This window comes from Doryrhamphus excisus, linkage group LG10 (genome assembly GCF_037039965.1).
Source record: "Doryrhamphus excisus strain RoL-2023G ecotype Guam linkage group LG10, RoL_Dexc_Guam_v1.1, whole genome shotgun sequence".
Taxonomy (NCBI): Eukaryota; Metazoa; Chordata; class Actinopteri; order Syngnathiformes; family Syngnathidae; genus Doryrhamphus; species Doryrhamphus excisus.
In genome coordinates, this window is record NC_136366.1 from 14162309 (window position 1) to 14181743 (window position 19435).

The 19435-nt window shown below is 40.3% G+C and overlaps 1 protein-coding gene across 2 annotated transcripts in view; it reads right to left on the reverse strand.

Moving 5' to 3' along the window:
• The window catches only part of LOC131104411 (leucine-rich repeat transmembrane neuronal protein 4), an 89439-nt gene that overhangs the window by 61229 nt on the left and 8775 nt on the right, over window positions 1-19435 (reverse strand). Inside the window, exon 2 of one of the 2 annotated variants that reach the window (XR_009119778.2) lies at window positions 16569-18187. Coding sequence is in view for 1 of the 2 variants with exons in the window: in XM_058051557.2 (XP_057907540.1) it covers window positions 16626-18187 (1562 nt within the window). In the remaining variant the exon portion in view is untranslated. The remainder of the gene's footprint in view (window positions 1-16568; window positions 18188-19435) is intronic. The other variant, XM_058051557.2, reaches the window with a different exon arrangement.

Consider the following 19435-nt stretch of genomic DNA (forward strand, 5'->3'; position numbering starts at 1 on the left):
ACATCTGGGATAAGCCCCAGCATCCCAGCATCCCAGCATCCCAGCAACCCGCGTGAGGATAAGCGGTAGATGAATGAATGAATGATTGGCCAAAATGCCCAAGGAAGTGGTAGCATTTAGGTGAAGTTTTAAGGTCACGGATAATTTGCTGGGATTGGTTGAATTTGAATAAATTGGCAACATTGAGAAATCCTGGAAGGTCTATTGGCAGGAGATTACACCAAATGCTATCATGGTTGCTAGTATAAATTTGTTAATTTTCTAGTTGCTCCAACATTGATTGATTTGTGTCCTTCAGAAGTTCAACAGCAATCTGCCTCCAGACAATGGAATTTCCATAGACAGGTGAAGAGGGCCGATGCTCTGAAGCACAATTTACCAAGGGGCTCGTTAGACACACATCAGTTTTAAGCCTGTCATAAACAAGCAGCATTCACCTCCGCAGTGTTCGGGGGCTGAGGTCTACACTGTGTTCACCTCGCACCTCATTAATGGCCATGTGTGGTCATTATAGTCCACCGGTGAGTCATGGGCACTCTCCTGAATGCCTCGACTCCTTCGGGGCTAGAGATGTGGGTTTATCTACAACACGAATGCCGCCAACATTGTTGCTGCTGTTGCTTACTGTGGCTGTCGTTATTGATGTTTATTCTCTCCCCGCACAAGCACAACATACTGACCCACCAGTATGCCTGCAGTCATGCAAGGCGTTGTTTATCTTCCAGCGAGATGGGTGAGATACACACACTCACACACACACAAACTCACATACACATGACAAATATGGATTATCTAATGGAGGATCCTCTCATGCCATTTCTTCCTGCAGACTACATGTTTTTCATTCTGGTTGAATCCTATCCTTTATACACCAAATCACTTCTATTCAATCTATATCTGTCTTTCTGCACTCTTGTGAGTATAAAAGCCTGTCTCTGGTGGGCTCAACTGTGAATTACATCACTATGGGTAAACTCATAGTTGTGTTTCATCAGTACTGAGCTGGGCTGTTTCATCAAAAAACCCATTCCTCAAGTGAGAACCAATGCACCAAAGGCAAAGTTGTGGCTGTCCCTGGCTCTGGATAAAATCCTGATAAAATCCCAGCTAAAGAAAAAGCACAGCCTATAAAGAAATGTGGTGATTTATCCCCCCGAAGTCTGGGCCAATGGTGACTTTATCTTTGTGTATGCAGGGGTGAGCGGCTACCTTTTCCACAATGTGTCTACATCACCTGAAGTGTGAGCACGCATCTAAATAAGTGTTTTGTTTTTTGTTTTTTTTTGGGGGGGGGGGGTTCAATAAAGTCACATCAACATCTTTTTTTGTCATCATTTTGGGAAGAGGGTGGGGTTGTCAGCCGCAGTAATGAATTTTTCAGAAGCATGGTGCGTATTTCACTCTCTCCCCACTGGTGGGCATATCCCAGCGGGATCCCACAAACTATAAAGTCTGGCAACCTCCCTGTAGTTTTAGTAATTACACCACCTATCAGGACAAAGAATGACGATGAATGCAAATTAGTGGAGAGAATGTGTGTACAAATGCTCTTACAGCTCACACATTTTTTTTTTCATGAGTGAGGACGATACTATGCCAATTTCCAAAAGATTGAAACCTGTGAATAACTACCACCATGTTAAATCATACATCAGTCAGCTCTGGGTGGTTGGCTGGGCAACAATCGCTACCTGGAATCAACAAATTAAATTTGACAGCACAAATCCCTTTGCCTCATTTGCTCTCCAAAGACTTGGCTACATCTCAGCCTGACAACTCTGCAGAAGGCAGAAGGACTTTGCTGATCAATATTGCTCATTTCAGTTCAGAAAGGAACAATCTTCTGTTTTGGTGGGTAAAAGCGGAAGAAGACAGAAGAATGATGCAGCAATCATAGACAATGTCAATCTGGCACTGACAAATTCAACCGTCATGGGCTTTGGGGAGAGTGAAAGACTACATTGCGGTCCTCTCAGACAGGCTATTATCTGGACCAGATTCCCTGACCTACGGAGCAGTACAATGATAGCACCATTCCAAGGGGAGATGGAAAGATAGATAGAAACTGAGAAATGAGAATCTGCATCATTTCTTGGCAGAAGCTGAGTGGAGAAGTAGTATGTTGTCATTGATAAGTGGCTGAGTAGGCACTGTGCCTCACTTTATCATCCAGACAACAGTATCTCTCTCAGGGAGGACTTTTGCTTCCAAACGACCCCTACAGGCTTTGGACAGATCTGCCAAGCCTCGCCCATAGCCGGCAAATACAGAATCATCTATTTGCTTGGGTGCTCACCCTCTCGCTCCAACTTCCTCTGACTTCCTGCTTCCCATTGCTCTCCTTCAGAGGGATAAAGTCACTGACAGACATATGGGCAGATGGGGATCGACAGTGTTCTCCAGGCTAAAAGCTAATTGGGAGAGACTGGGAAAAAGATTTTGGCGCAGCTGAATACTTTTGACATGATGGAAAAATCAATGCACACTTCCAGTTTATTTTCATTCTGTGGGATTGAGAGCCATCTGTTGCTTCTGGTTGTAGTCCTGTAGCAATACCTATAAACTGCCACCAGATGGCAATGCCGCTCTGCATTGTGTATCTGCCCGGCTTCTTCAAAGAATGAGTAGTTTTACTTCTTTAGTTTTATTTAACTTAACTAACTATTTTTTTTCCAGACACAACCACAATACATACTACATGTCCGTGAAGTGCTAGTTGTTTTTTTTTGTTCTTTGTTTTTTTTTTTTTTTTGTCTTTTAATTTTATTTCCAGGCAAATGCTATGGAAGATTACAAATATTTGTATATATTTCTTTTTTTAATTGAAGTTCTGAGGTTAACATTGTATTTTTTGCATCTGTATTCTGTTGCTAGATGTGCATAATCTATTCCATCGGTTTTTGCTGCTTCACTGACTTTGACAATGATTTAGGTAACAGTTTATATGAAATCATTCATTCTAAAACCATAGTGGAGCAGTTAATAAGCTGGTTGACTCAATGCTGGGGGGATGAGGTAGTTAAGTGTTCTGTTCTCAGAAATACAGCTCACCTGAAGCACCCAAAGTGAAAGATTGTTGAACATAAAATAACTGTTCTCACTGAAAATCAGAAAGTCTTCAGGGGGACTTTCTCTCACCACAAGGAACTGATTGGCCTCATCACTTTCCAGCTGAGTGTCAATGAAAAATTGGCCTCTGATTCCTCCCCTCTCCCTTCTGAGTCATGTCTGACTGTATGAAAGCCAACAATACATCGACAATACAAACCGTAACACCTCTTTGTACCGTATTTTATGGACGGTGTTGTCTGAATCAGTGCCATCTCTTAAAGCTTTCTCTAAATGGAGAAGTCTCAGACAAATGCTGACTTCACCCAAATTGAAAAAGAATCATGGCATCTTAATCTAAACACATCGTTTGTTGTTTTGTCTGCGCTTCTTCAATAGATACACGTTCTGATGATGGGAAATCCATGTCTTCTGCCGTATGACACAGTATTTCAACCTAGAAACTACCTACTGCCAATGTGCTTGAAAGGCAGGCATCCTCCATGTTTGACCAAATGAAAGCAGCAGGGAGCCACTCAAGTTTTATTCACTGGTAATAACTTCTCTTAACCTTACACCTGTGTTCATCCACGTGTTGTGTACAGTATATCCCAGGTTTACTGCAGTTTTCAGAATGACTGCACCACGTGAAAATATTCAGTAGTCACTGCAAAACTGCTACCCAACAGTCATATAGTTTTAACTGAAGAGCCCAAAGCCATGTATCTATAAATCTTTAAATACTTACATTTGATTTAGATATTCATTTTCTAGGCATCTTAGCCAAAGAATCACAGACTAAGAAGTGGTTAAATAAGCCATGATTGCATTGTGCCATTTAGTCACTGCCAAAACAAAGGCAAACATGTTTGGTATGCACTCATATGCACTTAAAAAAGAAGGAATGAAGAAAATCTTTCCCATAATCATATTTTTCCTATGCAAATCAGACAAATCAGAAAGTGGGGAAATCCCCTGTTGCCATGGAAACAATTCACCCTGATGACCTCCCTGTGACTGGGCCTACTTTTATAGGTGGCATGAAAAACGGTCAATTCTCATTCTGTATGTGTCAGCTATTATATGAACCCAGCTTTCCCATCTCAATAGCACATTTTTCTGCTTGTTACTGCCAACTCTGGAAGACAAACCTCCATTTCGATTCCTTTTCTCTCACAGAAATCCCAACACAAACTGTGAGAAGATGCTTATAGTACTCAGGCAGCTTCCTCTTGGGGTTCTGGTGTCCCAGAAAGCCAAACACAGTGGGAGATTAGCAGTCTAACATGTTTCTCCGTGCTTGTTTGGGAAGAAGAAGAAAAAACATGCAAATATGTGAATGGTGCTGATCGCTGGCTACTAAGTTATGCATTCAAACTTTCATAAAGGCTTTGGAAAACATTTTAAAGATACATCCAAGCATCCAAAGAGAGGCAAGCTAAACTAGCTATAGAATCAAATATTTTGGATAGACCCTAAACACCATCACTCTCCCTCTGTAATATATATCACAGGACTCAAGGTGGTGCATGTATATTCTAAGTGATTTAGGTCAAATTTTTAAATATATGCAAAAATAGTGTGCTAACCTAATGAATATCCTTAAGGGATGTATGAGATCAGGATGGCATCGTAGGTATTCTGCATTTGGTGAAGTGGCGTGCTTACTGCTCAAGTGTCTACAAAAAGTAGGCCATGCAAATCATACCAAGCAAGCACTGTAAAAAAGAAAATGAGGGAGAGTTTAAAAAAAATAAAAAGATAACAACACATACGATACATCCAGAGATGCTATCATAAGTTCAATTATGATAGCTGTAAAGAATAGATTGAGAGACAATCAATCACAATGTTTACTGCCTGTTCTACAGTATGTGACGTTTGCAGTCATAAAATGAATGCAACACTTGCTTTCCACACTGTACGGTTTGAAATGGATAGCGACCCCAGTGAGTATAAGCAGTATAGAAAATGAATGGATGGATTGATCATTCATTGAATTTGTGGCTACTACAAAATATATTGGGCTCTAAACGCAGAGAGGGCTGGACGTCGACGAGTGGTTAGCGCACAGGCCACACAGCTAGGAGACCCGAGTTCGATTCCACCCTTGGCCATCTCTGTGTGGAGTTTGCATGTTCTCCCCATGCATGTGTGGGTTTTCTCCGGGTACTCCGGTTTCCTCCCACATTCCAAAAACATGCTAGGTTAATTGGCGACTCCAAATTGTATGTATGTATGGTATGAATGTGAGTGTGAATGGTTGTTTGTCTATATGTGCCCTGTGATTGACTAGCAGGGAAGTCCAGGGTGTATCCCGCCTCTCGCCTGAGACAGCTGGGATAGGCTCCAGCATACCCTTGCAACTTTAGTGAGGCTAAGCGGCATAGAAAGTGGATGGATAATATGCCCATAATAATGTCTATTTTACACACAGCTCGCTCCTCCACCCATTAACCCTTCTGCTAGCACCAATGTTAGATCAACATATCTATCATATCAACAGATCTACACAATACAGGTTTAAGTCCTAAATATGCCTCATTTTAAAAAGGGAGTATTCACTATTATCAATCGGAGCATCCCTAGGTTAAACTAGTATTAATACAGTAAGACACTATATTGGTTTACACATTCAGCAGCTTGTCTTGACAAAATATTAGCATGTTACATAACTTTCAAAATGAATTGAATCAGCAAATCAATTCAACAGATGAAAAAGAACTGAACATAACACTCATGAAGGGAGAATTTATTGAAGGGCAGTTGCATTGCATTAGTTTTTATCTTGGCACACCTAATAAATTGGCAAGGGAGTGCACTGCAGATAAGGAAAAAAGGTGGGTGGCGAGGGGAAGACACACACGGAGATCGTTCCAGATGGAAATATTAATGAACGTAAGATGACCGCGATACTGAATATAAAGAAAAATAATCTCATCAAGTTCAGTTTGGAAAAAAAAGATGAAAAGATGAAACAATTAATTATGCTGGCTAATTAGCAGGTACTGTATATCCAAATAAAAGCAGAACTGATTAGACAATCATGACTTTATATACACAATAGAGGAGAGGGAAGGCAGGGTGGTGCTGAGTCCTCAGCACCACCCTGCATTAGCATTCATGCCATTAACCCGGCATATACTACATACAGTATCTTGCAATTGAAAACGTTGCCTATGATCCACAACCCTGTGAGACATGGACATATATGTTATTAACAAATTGAGTGTGTTCTAAAGACATAAAAACAGCTAAAAACACACAGCCAAGAAGAGAGGTATGGGACACACTTATTCCACCCATTAAAAGGGATGGTTCAGATTTTTTGACATGAAGTTGTATGACACCCCCATAAGCAGTTAAGTCCGTCAACAGCGACTCACACCCCACATCCTGTCCTTAGTAGATTTCTGGTCAGATTTTGGTGCTGAGGAAAGTAGTTCTATCATTGTAAAAAGAACATCTCTTCCACTGGATCATTAAATTGTGCATGTGTAAACAGTCAATTAGTGTGAGTATTGCAAGGGGGTTGATGCTCCGGGCCCAAAGAAACTAAAAAGTTAGTGGTAGTGGCGCTAGTATAACTTATGATTTATTAACGCATAATATTAGACTTGCATGGTGCGCTTTGATAGCATCATGCTTTGCTCCACTATTCTTACCGTTTTGCTTTCCTGCTTTTCCCTGATGCTCACTTTGTGCTCCTCCTCCTCCCTTCCCCCTATGAAAGTGTATGTATCTCATGGCTGTAGCTGGCAGTAAGATCTCCAAGGTCCGTATTCCTTGGCAGACTGACATTTGCATTATGTGTATATGCACATGAACAGTGATATGGAACACCACCACATTTGGGTGGACTTGATCCGATGCTTGTGCACTGCCATGCTCAAAGAGAAAAATGCAACTGAAGTAACAAGGACACACTACAACCAGATAACTAGGTTTACCACTAGTGAATTTACCAAATGTTGCAGCAGTGATCATGTGACTGCATTACTTAGTTAAACGATGGGTCCCTTGTGAAAATTGACCAGACAATGTAAATATGTAACATCAATCTTATGCATTACCAATTGAGTCAATCAGGTTTAAAACATGTTGAGCCACTACTCCCCATTTTGAACTGCAGAACATACAGATACTACAGGTAAAACCCTGAGGGTGTGATTGCTACTCATTGTGCCTGACAATCTTATTCTTGATCAGTATTCACAGTGCAGTCATTCTGCATGGCCATGGTTGCCGGTGGAGATCCTGCCTCATTATGTCGGGTGCAGAGTGAGTGGGTTGGGGCTCAGTGTCAGCAAAGTCCATTTTGAGCGTAGCTGGTTGGACTGTGCTCCCAACAACTGCCACATCCTGTTATCCAGACAGTCTTTTGGTGCACCTGTGTTGGCAGATTACGGACTTAATCTGAAAACAGGAGGTGCTGCGCTTAGGGCACCATGCCCTCCAAGCTGGCCAATGATCACCTATATTGTGAGGTATGCCGGGTACATCTCTACAGACAATGTGGTTCAGGCAATCTCTGTTGCCTGCAGCTGGACTTTTGTCTGGTCCTCTAGTGGCAAGCGCAGGAAACGGCAAAGACAAGCTCAACTGCACACCCCTGTAGCAACATGCGCTTGCTTATCACCACGGAACATATTGTCACCATTCGGTCTAACCCAGAAAGATGGCAAAACAGACTGAGCAAGATAGGAAAAACTGAAAATGACAGAGCAGGCAAGGGAGGATTTAAAAGAAGAGAGAAAGAAACAGGGATGTGTGTCATTCATGGGAGAGTAACTAATTAAGGGAGGTTGCTGTTAAATAGGTTTCTAGTCTTACTGCCTGCCATACTCCCACAGTGGTCCATGCCAGTATCAGACTAAAAGCAACTCCCTATTTATTGTTCCACATTTTTCCAGTTCATTCATTGGAATTCATTCACTGGAACGTGTTTTTACTATCAGTGCAAGTCATGACCGGGCTGTGCCGTAATTGCTCAAATGACTTTCACATTAACAACCACGGCTGTTTTAAGTCGTCTTCAGATCATGATGTGGCATGCAGTAATGTCTATATCATTGTTAAATAAAGTTTTGTGAGGGAATAACTCCAACTAACACAAAAGAAGCGGTTTACTTCCTTTTAATTTATTTTAACAATTACCAGACAACCAACACTGTAATGCAAAGGGAAACACTATAATGTAATGAGGAGTGTTGCGCAAATTACTTTGAAAAAGTAATTCCAGGTGGTTCTCGGTTACACATGAGTTCCATTCCAATGATGTAAGTTGTTGGTGTAAATGGGATCTTCTCCCTAAATTACACCTCAATTAAATCCAAAGTCACTCACACTTGACAAAGAACACATCTCGGTGGTTGCAAGGAGGCTTATTATTGAGAATATCATTGAGCTTGACTTGCAATTGTCTACCAAGGCCCTCAGAGGCAGTGTTTTCCTGAGAGCGACCAAGTACAAATGTTGACTAGCTATTTAGCTTCCTGTTTAATAGTACTGAACAATGATATATATACTAAAGCACCACATTTCATATCATTAACAGCGGTGTAACATTTAAGTAAGTTAAAGAGTAATTAGATAACATATTGGAATATGGGCTGCACGGTAGACAAGTGGTTAGCACGCAGGCCACACAGCTGGGAGAGCCGGGTTTGATTCCCCTCTCAGGTATCTCTGTGTGGAGTTTGCATGGGTTTTCTCCAGGTACTCCGATTTCATCCCACATTCCAAAAACATGCTAGTTTAATTGGCGACTCCAAATTGTCCATAGGTATGAATGTGAGTGTGAATGGTTGTTTGTCTATATGTGCCCTGTGATTGGCTGCCCCCCGCCTCTCGCCCGAAGACAGCTGGGATAGGCTCCAGCAAACCCTTGTGAGGATAAGTGGTATAGAAAATGGATGGATGGATTATTGGAATACAATAACGACAGTAAGCTATTACACAGTGGAAAGCCCAAAGTTGTACAATTATATTACATTACAAAAGTGCTTAAATGATCAAATCACGGTGATTGATTGGCCAAATAATACTCAATCTCACTCATTATAACACTAAATATAATAAATCTAACTGCATCATCTTGTTGTACTTGACATGCAATAATATGCTGTTCCTGTCACACTCGGTCCTTCCGATGAAGAATACATTTTCAACTTCCCTGTAACTGTCCTTCACCTAAATCCTTGGCCCTGTCTGGTGTAGAAAATAATGAATAAATTATTTATTCTCGGTCGTGACTTTGATGAACTGAATAGAAAGGTTGGAGGCAAAAAGAGGCAAAGCGGAGAAGGATGGTTTCACCATTTGTGGCCTGATGGACGGTCCAGCCTCCAGCAAGTAATTCATTTTGAGAGAGAGCCACAAGTTCTCTTCTCACAGAACAAGTTTAACATAATCCAAATAAATTATGTGCTGCACAGACATTTAAAGAAAAAAATGATAGGCAATAAATCAAACACACTGAGCCTCTCCGGTCAGATAGTACAGTATGTGCTCTTCCTTCAAAACATAAATTCCTTTCCACGTTCGGTTGTGACTTCACTCCAGGTCCACTTGCACATTTCCCTGCCCTTATCTATTCCAATATATTATATAATGTCCTCCAAGGTGAATTAATTCACAGTCGAAAAGAGAACCAGATTAACACCCACCAATTTAATAGCACTCAAGCATACATGTATTGAGGAGATTATTCCGCCTTCATCAACTGTAATGGTCATAGGTCCCAAACGTCAATTCACTAGCCCAAAGCTTGTTAGCCTAATGTTGATTGATGCATTATTCTTGCGACAGAGCATGTTGTCTAAATTGACACCTTGGTCCTTTTTAACATATATATATATTTTAACACATTGCCACAGCACCAAGTATGACATTCTGTAGGTCCCATCAAATAGTCTGGAGTTATTCCATAGGAGGGGAAAAAAATGGATTTCTGATTCATAATATATTTATAAGATTATATTTCCATTTCAGGATTTTGAAACGTTCGGCAATAGATATCATGCTTTATTGCAGGCTCAAGTGGCTTTTGCTCCCCATTCTGTCATTTTATAGGGCTGATTATGTGTGATATTTTTCAGGTTTCGGGAGACAGTTAATGAATACAGAGAAGGGTCTCGAAGTTGCTTCAAAAAGGGTACTATGGTATAATCAATCCCCCACATATCCATTGTCTGGTGTGTAATAAAAACTTTCATTATGATGCTCATTCAATCAATAAGGATTATACAGTAAAAAAAAAGAAAAAAGAAAAGCCTCCAAATATATGCAATGATGTGTGGAGCATGTTGCACAATCACTGAAGTGTATTGGCTAGAAAGTAGGAACATAAACTTGCTTGTACTGTGATTGTCCAACATTGCTCATGAAATCATTGGACAGCCATATATGTAATTTCAGCAGCAATCCTGATTGGTTATGAAGCCTTTCACTGTGTATAGCATGACTGTGTGATTGGCATGAAGTAATAATACTATTCTATTTAAATATCACTATTTATTTTTAAAAGGGGGAAAGAACAATCCTCCAAAATTAAGACATAAATCAACTAGTGAAGCTGAAAAATAAAATCCCAGTGTGAGTACACCTCTCTATGGAACTAAACAGGCCACACTAAGCAATCAACACACATTTATACACAAAATGGCTGAGCGCTGAGCACACACCAAACAGCATAAACAACAGCGCACTTCCTTCAGCCACACACACACAGCAATGGTTGCGAGAACAGGTCAGAGAGTAAACTGCTTGCTGTTTGTCTCTTTTATGCCAGGTCCACTTGATTGCTAATCGCCCACACCTGGGTTGCATCTTACAGGTGTGTCCCCACTCGACAAACAAGAGGGAAAAACACACACACATAGCTACTATCTAATATATTTCATTATCAAGTTCTTTAAAAGAATAAGCCGTAAGAAGGGTGATGATTATTTCATATTTAAGCACCGTGAAACACCGTTCTCATTTCTACTCAACAATGGCAGCACACTGCGTTCATCTTATCCACTCTTCTTTGCCCGTTTACAGAGACCAAGTATTTAAAAAACAATTGATCATGGCCAGGAAGTGGGGGACCCAGTGAGCACCGTAACTGCGGGAATAGAGCAGGTCTGAGACTTCTTTGCATATCACCGACAAAGACTGACAAACGGGGGCTGTCTTTTTTTGAATACATATACTTTCTGCTTCAATGACTTGCATATTTGTCTGCTTTTAGACTGACTGTCACTCACTTGAGTCACCAATTAACCAACTAACATGTTTTTGGAATGCAAAAAGAAACCAGACTTATGCACGTAGCTGTGAAGCGAGCAACAAACCACTCTGTGCAGCTACACATATCCAAATAAATTTAAAATGATAAAATGTACAGATACTCACCACTAATGAATGCTCATGTATATTTTCTTTTTGGTGATGGTGAGTTTAAGGATCAACAAACCAATTGCGGAATCTTAACACCTGCTAAGATAAACATGTAAAAATTGCTATATTTTTACCTGTGTTACCTGTTGAATAAATGGTATGCGATTTCTTTGGAAATAGTAGCCTTTTACTGAGGAAAGAAATTAAAAATATGTCGCCTTGTTGTACAGGTATTTCAACCAAATTGAACATATGATTACTAAAGTGAGTGCGTAAACAGTCTATCGATAAGATGGCATAGTACCACACTGAATGTTGACAGTAAAAAATAACATTATCTTGACACTGCAGTGAGCTTCAAAAAGAGGCATTAAAATGATGCCTCTGAGAATAGCCAAACATGGGAGATGAAGGTTACTTTGGATACCGCCATGAGTGGATGTTGCACATGCAGCCAGCCTGACCCAACACCTACACGCCAGAGGAAGATCAAACTTAAAAGGCACTGGAAATTTCATTAGATTTACAACATCAATATTTTTCCCTCACCGACAACCCTTCATGTGACTTCTTTATGTGTGCAGTATAAAAGCCTGGCAGCACATTTCAGCACTTCTGGCAATTTGATGTTTGATTGCTGCTGCTGCTGCTGCATTTTGTTTGTGAACGGATTCTAAACCTGAGAGATGCAAAATCCGTGTGTGTGAATTTGACACTTTTAAATACATTATAATCCCAACAGATTAAATCCCCACCCACTCTTTAAACTGAGTGATTATTTTACACATCTAGTTCAACCTTCATTACTTTTTGCTATCCTCCACAGGTTAAAGTGTTAATCCGGATTTACTTGCTAACATGGCCTTTTTCAAACACCATGCATATGCCATTCAATAAACCTCTGCAATGCAGTATCTTATTTGATTTTATACCATCTTTTTTTTCAATTAATCTAAGACAAATTATGTGTTTTTAGACTATTTAACAACAATATATTAACTTCAGGAAACTGACAATTTCTCAGGTAACAACAAACAAGTACGTTAACAACAATAAGGCAGCTCGTCATAAAACAAGTGTCATAAAGAATGCTGAGAAGCCAGAAGCACCCCACAATGTATTATATTTTTATACCTCTGTTTTATATATATTTTAGAATACTACAAACCCTTTTTTTGTGTAGTATTTGATATTTGCCCATATTGTACTTTCCACGTAAACTGTGTTTGAGACCCCTGCATCAGAACCAATGAGAGAGTTATGTTCTGTATGATTACTCAGAAGTTAGTAAATATTGTTTCAGTATTTGTTTGTCTTTTGCCAGGATGAGTATTTTGCATTTAAATGTTTTGCCATTTTCAGTAAGGACCCTACTATATAATTTGCACTAATTCACATTTATTACATGCTGTAATTACGCAATCATAATCAAACACTGTTTGATTGAAAAAGACAATTTACTACTGAGAGTTTGCCATTAAGGTTGAGAGCATAATCTAGCGTTGTAACATTGCAGAAAGCCATTAATTTTCCACGGTTAGGTTTATTGTTTGACCCCAGCGAGAGATATCGTAGTTTCTAACTCATCATCCTTAGAGAAAATAAAATAAAAGCATTGCTCTTTTGCTGATCAGAGTATGAACAGCTGTCAATGGGTAGTGGCCTGTGAACTGACGCCTGCCAGTCTGGCTGTCAAGTCTGGCTGGCCGCTTCATTTCTCTGCCTTCCTGTCGGCCCCTCTTGTCCGCCTGTCGACTGCTCTATCCCACTGAAAGGGCTTCCCACTCTCGTCTGGGCCACAATCACTTGCCTACCTGTCACACTTTAACCTTGTGTGACCGCATGTCTTCTCTGCCTGTTAAATTCACTGAGCAGCTAACTGATTCTCAATGCTGTCAGTAACACTAAGCTAGTATTTTGTTTATTTTGTTTGGTTTTAAAATGGGAAAAGCAGTATCTAAGGAGAAACATAATAAAAAGTCTTCTCCCTTTTTGCTGAAAGGGCTTCCTCCGTCTAGAACATTTGTGAGGTCATATATCACTAACCCAAAAGATGTCTCACAATATCTGTTCTCGTTCATCCTAAAAATGTGTTTTTTGGGGTTATGGTTCGGGCAGTCAGGTTTTTTCCCACCAAACTCAATTTTGCCTCTCATTTTTTCTGTTAATATGCTTTTGCAAACCAACACCAAACTGAGCAGAAGACATTAAACGTGTTTTATTCACTATTTATTGCATTGTTTCCATTCTTTAGCTCATGTTAATTTTGAGGATGAATGACTTCTAATTTTATTTTGGGTGGTTATTTTGAGTATTCAACATTTTTTTTTTTTACTTTCCATCTGTTTATACATAATGATGCAAAAATACACACAAAACATATGATCTTAACTATCATCACATACTGGTAACAGTACAGAAAGTGATGGGATTAATCAAATTAATCTCAGTTTTCAAATTAATTAATCATGATTAATCACCATTTGTATTATATCTTATTAACAGAAAAATAAATGACAGTCACAATAAATCAGTCATCCATGAACCTAGGCCAATTATTAGGTAAAAAAAATATTCATACACATCAGATTTGATCTTTTCTGATATGCTCCAGACCTAACCACTAACTGTTTAATCGGCAATCTTCAGATTCATTGACAGAGAAAATTATTGTTAGTTATTTTGATATGACATTTTTGCCCAGGCACTTAAAATGCCACTTAAAACATGTCTCCTATTAGTTCTTTGCTTGGTTGAATTACTCATTTTAAGAATTACAAAGATTTTGAGGTGGCGGATCCATGCTGAGCAAAGGTAACAACTATTTTAAATAACAACATAGACTTTTTACATTTTCTAGACTATCCTTCCAGCTTGTCTTCGACATCCCAATGTCCATATAACCATTGCAATTTGTCCAAGAAGGAGTTTTAACAAGATGTGAAGAACAGCAAGAAGTGAAGCGTGTTGGAGTCAGTAGACTCGACAAGAGACATATGTGAAATAACTGAGGCACATCTAGTAACAGACATCCATTGACATGCGGATTTATCCCATCAGGTTGCATCAAGAAGAAGGAAGAGAACAAATTTAGTGCATTTGCAACTTCAGGAGCAGTGATGCACTCGGTTTTCGTTTTCATTGTAGGAAACTCAAGGAAAAGAAAAAAAAAAAAAACGACCATCTTTTTCCAGGTAGTTTAATTGCTATATTGGAGATCTAACATCCTCATTAAGCATGGATCAAAGTGAGGTGCAAGAAGCAGTGGCATGGAACCAGAGTGTGAAACCTACAGGATTAGCGGATGAGAGAGATGTTCTCTCAAGCACAGAGCATGTTTGAAGTCTCCCACATGGCTAATTGTCGACTGACAATTCCAACATTGAGAAGTGCATCCTCCCCGAGGAACTATAGATAGCTTTCTTGCCCTTGGCTAGCCTCCCACTGTTTGTGTTGACTCTTTTTTTCTCAGCAATTAACAATCGACACTATGACCTTGGACTTGCGAAAGAGTGAGAGACATTGATGCCTCGGAAAGTGGCTGCAGTACAGTGTTGATACAATATGTACAAAGCCTTTGACCAACAATACATTTGCATTTTTTGAAAGTTTTCCTTGAAAATCAATACCATTGTTGTTACATCAATGTTACACAGCTAATATAACTTCTAATATATCCAAATTATTTCAAGAGGAAACTGAGGATGCGTCAGGTATTAGCACAGGCACCAAATCCAAGTGAGAGAATGGACTGAAGACAGCCGCAATAAGCGATATCCATTCAGTTAAGATGAACAGATCTGAGCCTCGACTACCACATAACTGTGCAGAATCACTGAGGCTGCAAGGTGAGTGAACGCAGCAGCAGATAAAGCCGCATGCTGCAGTGTGATTTATTTCTATGCAGGAGCAACTAAATGTAGAAACACATTGTAGATCGCAGCACATTCTGGGATGAACTCTGGACTTTGTGGACTGCTGACTGATCGTTGCTCTCTGCATTCTACTATATGCCGATGATTCAGAGGGACCAATAAGGCTAAACACCCACAAATAAGATACGAGCTGAATCAGGGATAGGAATATTAATACAAATGGTCCTCACCACTTCACACTTCGAATTTTACAGCTTCACTCTATCATGTTTCTTAAAAAATATTCCAATTACCATATTTTCCGCATCACAGGGCGCACCGGATTGTAAGGTGCAGTCTCAATTACGGGGTCTATTTCACATGCATCTATGTTAAGAGTGGTGTGCCAGGAAGTAGTGAATTTGTTGACATTTTGTTAGAATTCATATGCTCAATTGTGTTTTCATATGACAAATCGCAAGTAACTTTGATCACATACAATTACTCCAGTTTCTGCTTGGACATCAATTTCTAAGACTGTGTGTTTGCCAAAATGCATAAGAGCAACTGTCCGCGGAGCAAAGTCATAAAACTAAAACAAATGATGAACTGTCAGCCATTTTTACTGCTATCTTGATTTTAAGTTCCGTCTCTTTAAAGTCGCCGTCTGCAGAAAAATGTGATTTAAGCAAGAGATACCATGCCAAGTATTCACACCCAGCGTCCAAGTATTCACACTTTCACAACATTTAATTCTATAAAATCGAAACATCAGCAGAACACTACAAAGAGCTAATGTATATCATTCATTAACGTCCTCTTTGTCCATGTTCAGTGGTGTGATTCCTAATTAACGTATGTTGAGAGGCTCACTCACAGGTCTGACAGCCATTCATATTTACAAATTTGGAGTATTCAATTAACGTACAGGTCTTCGGACAGCGAAAGGAAGCATCCACACGGATACACGACTAGCATATCAACTGCACACAGAAAGCCAAAATCCAAATCCCGAACCCAACTGTTTTTGCTATGAGGGATATCAAGTGGTAAGGTAAACATGAAATTTAATGTGATGAAGCAAAAATGGATCTCTGCAGAGGTAATGTTTCACAACCAACTGTTTACACATAGGAATGGCCCTGTTATCAACAAATTATCTTAGAAATAAGTGATCAACACCCTTGATTCCAAAAAAATTCAGGGTAATTATAATACAACTCTGACCTGTGACTGACTTTTTGAAGTAAATACTTCTACCGAAGCAGAGTAAATAATTACCTCATTTGTTCTTGCTGTGGACTGAGTTTTGTTTAGGAGAAGAGGCGGCGGTCATACCTCACATTCTCGGGAGCCTGAGATGGTGTAAGTGCAGGTTCCGGTTCCGTTGACAAGCACATCCATGGCCTCGGAATTGTTGGGTTTATAGTCCACATAGTACTCCTGCAAGGGAGAGCTCAAGGTGCGTTCCGTTTCCCTTGACTTCTTGCGCCGCTTGCGGGCCGCCGATGAATTCTCCTGCAGTTGCTTGACACTACTAGGATAGCGCTTCCATGACACGTAGATTACTAACAGGATCATTGCAACAGAGAGAAAAAGGGCAACACTTCCAGCAACTATCTTGTGGAAGGACACGGGTTCCATGTCTTGATCTGGGGGAAGTGCCACTGTTTGGGTAACAGCTGATGAAGTTGGGCTCCTTATAGAGCCGTCTGCTCTCTTTCCAGAACCAGTGGGTGATAGCAAAATAGCTGGGTGATGTCCAGGCTGCTCAGAGACACTATACGGAGTTGGGGGAATGTTTGCGGTGAGCATCGTCACTGGGTTTGATTGACAAACACCAAAAGCTTCAACAGCATCCATCACTTTTTCACCTTGGGCTCTCTTTGGAGAGGCACAAATCATGGTAGTCTCCTTTGCACCCCTGAATTTCCTCAGCCAAGAGACAAGAGGACAAATGGCTGGGCCACAGTCCCACACATTTCCCGCCAAACTAATTGTAGTTACAGAGATCCAGGCATCAACCACCTCCTGGGACACATTGGTCAACTTGTTGGAGTCCAAATTGAGGGTTTGCAGGTTGGGCAAATATTGGTAAACCACAGCATCTAGCTCAGACAGATCATTCCCAGACAAATCAAGCTTTTGGATGGATCCCCAAATCCAGGTTAGGCCTTGACTCATTGAGCGAATGCGATTCCACTGAAGGTAGAGTGCCCGAAGATTGTAGAGGCGAGGAAAATGGGAAAAATTTATCTTTGAGAACTGGTTGTGTTCCAGATGCAGCTCTGTGAGTTTAACTAAACCTGAAAGTGCATTCCGAGTAATACTGCGCAAACGGTTGTAACCCAGATCCAGGAACTCGAGATTTCTGCAATCTTGAAAAAGACGTAATGGCAGGATTTTTAGTGAATTGGAGCGTATGTGAAGGCTGAGAAGCTTCCGTAGGCCTTGAAACTGCCCTGATTGCAAAGCTTCCAGTTTGTTGTATGACAAGTCCAGATTACGTAGGTTGGGTACAGGATGGAATGTGGTGTTATGAAGAGATGTGATCTTGTTGGAGCTCAAGATGAGTTCTTTGAGTCTGCGAACTCCCTGGAAGGCCATCGCATCTACAGATGTGATGTAATTGTGGTCCAAATAAAGCCAGATGAGGTGGTTAAGGCCAACAAACTGACCTGCCCGAAGGTTCATGAGGCTGTTGTACCTTAACGACAGTCCTTCACATCCTCCTGAGAGGTTCTTGGGTACATCACGAAATGCACTTGACTCACAGTACACAATTTTTCCATCACAGCGACAGCTCTTTGGGCATGGGCGCTCTGTTAGAGCAGGGCTTGCTGCAAGCCACACCTGCATCAGGAGTTGGACGACTAGCCAACGACGTTGCAGAGCACAGCCTGCATGGAAGAAGAAGAGAGTGAGAAAAAAATGTTAAGCAGGTCAGATACAACATGAAACATAACAGAGAGCATACAATATGCAATGTCCATTGCAAAGTACATATGCAGAGCACATCCACGCCTCCGCGAGTAGTTATGTTGTTTTTTTTTATTAAATGGCTGATGTACAAAGATAGGAGTTAGGACACCAGCCTTTCTTTAAAAAGCATGAATGCAAAACCAGTAATTTTATTAATAAAATATATTCATATTCACCCAATGTGAACATTATTCATTACACATTCAGCCATTCTTGCCTCTACTTAGAACCTGTTCTTAAATTGCAAATGCTTTGAACAACATAGGTGAAAAAAGTCAGATGTTTCTTTGACCGTTTCCGTGGGCTTGCAAAAATTCTCATGCTGTTTCATGTGATGCTGCTTCAAATGCGCAAATTCAAGTTTGGTTATGTTAAACTTCCCCTGATTCTGTCCCAACACGAGAATCTTGTGCATGACAAGTTTTGGACTCAACTGCAATATCTTTTTTTGGACTAACAAGAAAAACTGTCACACAGCCGACATCACTCCTGCTCCTTGACGAACACATTAGCGCACACTCTTGTTGTGATAAAAGTGCTAGAGCAGAGTCTGGAGTGGACTGTTTGTATCAGAGATTTTAGATGCATGCAGCTATAATATTTTTTGGCTGATATCCGCAATAACAGGGACACACCTAATTTATTTCTCCTTTATGTCTTTAGACATCTAACATTACCACATTAGGCCTCCACTGCAGTAGCTTTGGTTTACAGAACAAATGTCAAGCACACATCATCGCCACAATTCAAATTATAGGCTGCAATAAATCATCTGGCCCTTACCACCTCTCGGCCTGAGTCAGCTACCTGTGAACATGTCAGTGTGGCTGGCATTGACTGCTTGTGGGAAATCCTTCCTTCAGTTAATCCACTCTGTTTTGATTACTTTATCGCATTTTCTGTAGCACTACTCTCTCAATCCTAATCCCACAATTTACCACTACCTATAGATCCCAATGGGGAATCACATGGTTTGACCTGGTTTCCTATATATGGACAAGTTATCTTTTCTTTCTTTTTTTCTGCTGAACTAACCCTTATAGCCTCAAACTCAGGAGCAATGTTCTCTCTTTAGGAAAGACAGTGGGTATTGTAGTACACAGAGGTCTTTTGCAAGAGTTATGTTGCTGTTACACAACATAGTTACGGATTGAGTCGATTCTACT